This window comes from Cornus florida, unplaced genomic scaffold (genome assembly GCF_030987335.1).
Source record: "Cornus florida cultivar Cherokee Brave unplaced genomic scaffold, ASM3098733v1 CherokeeBrave_3.0.0_Hap2_Chr04, whole genome shotgun sequence".
NCBI classification, from domain to species: Eukaryota; Viridiplantae; Streptophyta; class Magnoliopsida; order Cornales; family Cornaceae; genus Cornus; species Cornus florida.
The window spans coordinates 74,845,179-74,851,178 of NW_026775574.1; the positions used below are offsets into that span (position 1 = coordinate 74,845,179).

General features: G+C 33.8%; 1 protein-coding gene across 1 annotated transcript; it reads left to right on the forward strand.

Moving 5' to 3' along the window:
* The first annotated feature begins 1,526 nt into the window (after positions 1 to 1,526).
* LOC132305133 (cytochrome P450 71D11-like) lies at positions 1,527 to 2,470 on the forward strand. Its single transcript, XM_059802814.1, has 3 exons — positions 1,527 to 1,683; positions 1,817 to 2,286; positions 2,402 to 2,470. Exons 1-3 carry the CDS (start codon positions 1,527 to 1,529, stop codon positions 2,468 to 2,470), a joined length of 696 nt encoding a protein of 231 aa, XP_059658797.1.
* The last annotated feature ends 3,530 nt before the right edge of the window (positions 2,471 to 6,000 follow it).

The window sequence follows — 6,000 nt, forward strand, 5'->3', positions numbered from 1 at the left end:
GTTCAATTCAAAACTTTTAAATCACTCAATTCACTCTAACTGTTGATAAGGCCTTAGTAGTCTAGTGGAGTGCATCTCTCGTATGGTGCTTGGGAGCCAAGTTTGCACCTTCTCATCTCCCCCTCCCCCTCCCCCTCCTTGCCCTATGTAAAAAATAATAATAATAATTAAAATAATTAAAAAAAAATCACTATAACTATTGTTTTCACTAAGATAATATTTTTGGTATTTAAAATGGTTTGGGTTACTCTCACAGAAACGGCGTTTTCACTTAAGATAATATCTAATTCCTCTTGACAAACCAAAGATATTTTTGTGTCCTCTAGTGTTGCAAGCCGCCTCTACGCGTTTACCAGCTGTCTCTCTTTGGCATTTAATGCAAAAATAACATTTTCATTCTAACATAAGATGACATCCATGAATTGATTGTGTTTGTGGTTTGCCAGTGTTTATAATAACAATTCATGGAGCATAAGTAATAACTCTCTTCCCCATTTTCACCCTAATTTTCATATAACATTTCATGGTTTAGAAATAATTTTTATATTACATGTAATTAGAATACTTGCAATGCGATTCATGCACCTTGTTTTCTTGCTAACATGAATATGGAGGGGTTGCTTTTCGCTGTGAAATAGTTATGCGTTTTATAGGGGATGCCTATCAAACAGCCAAGCCTTGCTCCCACTTAACGCCACTAAAGCGAAATAATTAAATTACGCCTTCTCAAACCAGCTATTTGGAAACAATACTACTAAACTGCTATTTTGGTCTTCCCAGAATACCGTTATACCATTTTACATATAAACACCATTTTTTTCCTCTTTTGGTTAGAATACTTTAATCATTTTAGATCTGTTTTTTTTTTTTTTTTTTTTTTTTTTTTTTTTTTTTTCTTCAAATACATACGGACACTTTAGTCTTGTAATTACTCTACTGACAATATGTCCTTGTTCACAATAAAAAATAAAGATTATGAACTTTTAAGAATTTACAGGGACTTATATATCGTATTTGCATACCATAAGGGCAAGGGCGAATCTAGTAATTATCAATGGGGGCTAATATTAAACAAAAATTTAAGTGAGGTCAGATGCTCTAGTTGCCCTTCCCTCTCCAAATGCAAGTTGGGATGTTTTCTGATCTATCAACCGAAAAACTTAGAAGCCTAGCCGTTCATACACATATATATATCTATACCAGTTGATGTATTACGAATTTAGGGCTTGTTTGGCTTGGCCTGATTGATGAAATTATAAGGTTTTAGTTCTAATTAACAACAAAGAGTCGATCCAAATTGAAATAAGATTCAAAGCTTTATATTTTATGTTATCCAAACTGTATGATTATTTGTCAGACTACTAAATTAATCACCTTATATGTGCCATAGCAAGCAAGCATAAATCTGGATAAGTGATGATGGAGTTCCCAATCCTGTCCTTCCTAATTCTATTCACAGTCCTACTGTTTCTGTTCATGCTATTGAAAACCAAGACCAGTTCTTCTCCAAAACTGCCTCCTGGGCCATGGAAGCTACCTTTAATAGGAAACATTCATCAATTTGTCGGATCTCTACCCCATCACCGCCTAAGAGATTTGGCGATGAAATATGGACCTCTGATGCACCTGCGACTCAGACAACTTCCTATTGTTGTGATTACTTCAGCAGAATTTGCCAAAGAGGTGAGGAAAACACATGACATCATTTTTGTTAGCAGGCCTTTTATTTTTGCTATGAATATCATATCTGGGAATGACATTGCCTTCAAGCCTTATGGGGATCACTGGAGACAACTTTGAAAAGTTTGTATACTAGAGCTTCTAAGTGCCAAGCGTGTCCAATCATTCCGACCCATCAGGGAAGAAGAGGCCTTGAATTTGATCAAATCTATTTCGACCCATATAGCTGGATCTCTCATCAATCTCACTGAAAAGCTTTTCTCCATGACATACAACGTTGTTTCTAAGGTCGTCATTGGTAAAAAATTTCATGGTAAAGAAGAATTCTTATCACTTATCAGGGATACTATGGAGGTAGCAGGAGGTTTCAATGTTGCCGATCTCTTTCCTTCAGTTAAAATACTTGGTTGGATAAGTGGGCTGAGGCCTAGAGCTAAGAATATTCATCGAAAAATTGATGAGATATTTACTAACATTATTGATGAACATAAAGCTAGAGATGGTAAGGTTGATTGCGAAGATCTGATAGATGTACTTTTAAAAGTTCAGGAGAAGGGTAACCTTAATATCCCGTTAACTATGACAAAACTCAAGTCAGTTCTCATGGTTAGTACATTTACTTTTTGCTAATTCAATTCTATCAATAAATTAACTTCCACAAATATTTACTTTTACAGTATTCTCTACTCTTAATTCTAACTCAATTTCAATACTCTTTCAGGACATATTCACTGGAGGGATTGAGACATCATCCTCAACTGTAATCTTTGGGAAATGTCAGAATTGCTGAAAAACCCAAAAGTTATGGAAAAGGAACAAGTTGAGGTGAGACAAGTTTTAAGTAAAAAAGGAGATATTGTAAATGAAGATGATATCCATGAATTGAGTTAGTTATCAAAGAAACTCTGAGGTTACATCTTCCTAGCCCTTTATTAATTCCGAGAGAAAGTAAAGTGAGATGTGAAATCAATGGATATGAGATACCTGTGAAAACCAAAGTCATTGTCAATGTATGGGTAATTTGTAGAGATCCTGAAAATTGGAGTGATCCAGATGGCTTTCATCCAGAAAGATTCATCAATAGTTCAGTTGATTACAAGGGGACTCATTTCCAATTTACACCATTTGGTGTTGCCAGGAGAATATGTCATGGCATATCGTTCGGGATAGCTAATATTAAGCTACCACTTGCTAATTTATTGTATCACTTTGACTAGAAACTTCTTGAGGGGTAGAAGCCAGAAAATCTAGACATGACTAAGATATTTGGTTCAGCAATTAGTAGGAAAAGGGATTTGTGTTTGATTCCTGTTACTTATCATCATTCAACTCGTGAGTAAGATATTAAGACAAGGAGGTAGAAAGCATTGGATGGTCACATTGAATTTCCAATTTCAGTGTGAGCCTCCATGTATAACAATATAGATGAAAGGTAAAATAAGAATCGGTGTTATATGGACTTCCATAGATAATTGAATAAAGAGTATTGTTCCTTTTTGGTGTTTTTATTGCAAAGTTTTGCAAGTGTTGAGATTTCAAAAGCTTAGCTCTTTGATAAGTTCAATAAACCTCTAAAACACCTTTTTTTTTTTTAAAAGGCCATGGGTCAAAAGCCATAAGCTTTCCTTACTAATTTTTGGATTAAAAAAGATTTAGAGTTTTATAAATGTAAATAAATTTAGAAAAATCTTGTTGTGACGGGTAGGGTGTTCACCTAAAAGGTTAGATTATTAGGTGGAGTTAATACCCAATCTCTTTATATGTACCCATTAAATTTCTCATCCGAATCCGATATGGGACAAATTCCACTTGTAACAATATTCTCCCTTGTACGAACTCGTAAGGCCCTCGTTTTTATTTAATAGAAATAACCTCCCTTTTTTATTTTTTTTCGTCTTATTAAAAGAGATAATTTTTTTCCAATCCTCCTTTTTCTTTTTCATTTTTGTTCTTGACAAAAGAGAGAATTTCTTCAATAAAGATATTTTTTATTTGGATTTTTCTCCCGTCAAAAGGGATAATTTATTCATTAGAGATATTTTTTGTTATATATATATATATATTGGTCCTCTAAAAAAAAATAAGATATATATATATATATATATATATATATATATATATATATTTGTCTTGTCAAAAGAGACCTAAAATATTTTAGATTAGAGATAAATAGAGAAATTTGAAAGGATAGTTGTGTTATTTGAAAAAGTTATAATCATTTACTTATAAAATTAGGGTTAGAATTGTCATTTCTTCTAAGAATGGAGTGCAAACGTAAAAAAAGTGAAGTACAAAGTATCATCTCTCGTACAAAATTATTGCTATCTTATTTCAATTGCAATCTAAAATATAAGTGCAAGGCTATTAAAAGGGCGCCCTCTTTAGTATACTATCTTATTTCAACCTTAGTCACACAATTCGTCCAAAGAGGCCCTGCTATCAAGCTCAGCAGGCAAATTTGCGATTTGGGAGCAAATTTGCACAAAATACGTGAATTCAGTTTTTGCAATTTACGAATTTGTTTTCTTAATTCGTGAATTTCATACGAATTTACTTTATATAGCTAAATTTGTTAGTCTCACTGATATGGAACACCTATATTACTATATATGCATTTATTACTTATTACTCAATATATACATTAATTACTTAAATTTCAGTGTGCCCTACCTGTTTGGCGTTGCTATACTACCATATATATATATATATATATATATATAAATTATACATGTTTCAAAATATATTATTAAAAAACTTCCCAATTAGAAAATATCACAAATAAATCACGTATGTGAGAAAAGTTAGCTTATTTATTACATATATCATTAATGGAATAAATAATCTTGAATATATTTGCATATGAATTTAAATAAATTAAAATATATAAAATATATATGTCATGACCTTATATAATTTTATTTAAACCTAATATACAAATGCTCTAAAAAATTATTTTAGACTTTAACGCTTTCACGCTCTCGTACTCACTCCTGCTCGGTGTGACTTAGATTTCAACTGTAATTTAAAATAAATAAAAGTGGAAGTTGTAAACGAATGTGAAAAGGGACATTAGTTTCCTATTACATTAAAGGAAAAATACATTAAAAGAGAGCGAGAAAAATCTTAATCGTGTCTCTCCTTTTCACATATTTATCTCTCTCAACTTAAATCTACTGGAGCTCTAAAAACATCCTCCGAATGGCCATTATTCATGACATGGACAACTTAATGAGATCCTTCCTTTGGTCTGGCCCTTCCCTCAAGAAGACAGGCTGCAAAGTTGTTTGGGACCTTTGTTGTCTACCCAAGAGAGATGGAGGGCTTGGCATCCCTAATTTAGCATTGTGGAATGAGGCTGCAGTTATGAAACATTTTTGGAATATCATTTGCTCCAAGCAAATGCTATGGGCTAAGCGGATTAATCACTATTTGCTCAAAGGAAGAAACATTTGGGAAATCAAGACTCCAGGCCAATGCTCTTGGAGTTGGAGAAGACTTCTCCGCCTAAGATCAACAATCAAGCGTCTTGTCAAGCTTGAAATTGGTAATGGATCAACAACTAAATTCTGGTTTGACAACTGGTGTAGCCTTGGGCCACTCCACCTTTTCCTAAATCCTCAAAAGCTTACTCAAACTGGCTTTGATACCAAAACTAAGCTGAGTTCATTCATTATCAACTCCACTTAGATGTTTCCATCTGCCATCACCAACCTCTTTCCACAACTGCTGCAAGCTAATAACACTTCCATACCAAACCCACAAAACTGTGACAAAGTGAAATGGATACCATCTGCAACTGGAGCTTTTTCTATTGCTCACATTATGAAGCACTTCAACAACCACTTGCCAAGTCTTCCATGGACTCATCTTGTTTGGTCTAAGAGGTTTATCCCAAAGCACTCATTTACCCTTTGGGTGGCTATCCAGCAGAAATTATCCACACTGAACAGAATGTGTACATCTCATATCAATGCCACTTTAAGTAATTTGTGTAATTCTCATCCAGAGTCTCATGACCACTTGTTCTTCAAATGTTACTCCACAAAGCCTCTGTGGTCTTTTCTTCAAGCAAAATGAGGGTACTATATCCAACAATCATCATAGCAGAATCTTATTTCATTGGCATCCCAACACTAGAAATGCAGCAATGGTGTACACAGTAGCTCAATTGCAAAGTTAGCACTAACACCCCTTGTGTACAATTTATGGATGGAAAGCAACAGAAGGGTTTTCAAAAGGAAATTTCTAACCCAAAATGCTCTGCTTCATCAAATAGTGGATGGGATTAGGCTGAAACTTATGTCCTCTACATTCAAAGAT

Excerpts from the sequence above, each read along its gene's own strand:
- LOC132305133 (XM_059802814.1), top strand. The coding sequence starts at position 1,527 with ATGGAAGCTACCTTTAATAGGAAACATTCATCAATTTGTCGGATCTCT. Across the intron at positions 1,684-1,816 it reads CAGCAGAATTTGCCAAAGAG|AGCTTCTAAGTGCCAAGCGT; the intron begins GTGAGGAAAACA and ends TTTGTATACTAG. Across the intron at positions 2,287-2,401 it reads AACTCAAGTCAGTTCTCATG|GACATATTCACTGGAGGGAT; the intron begins GTTAGTACATTT and ends ATACTCTTTCAG.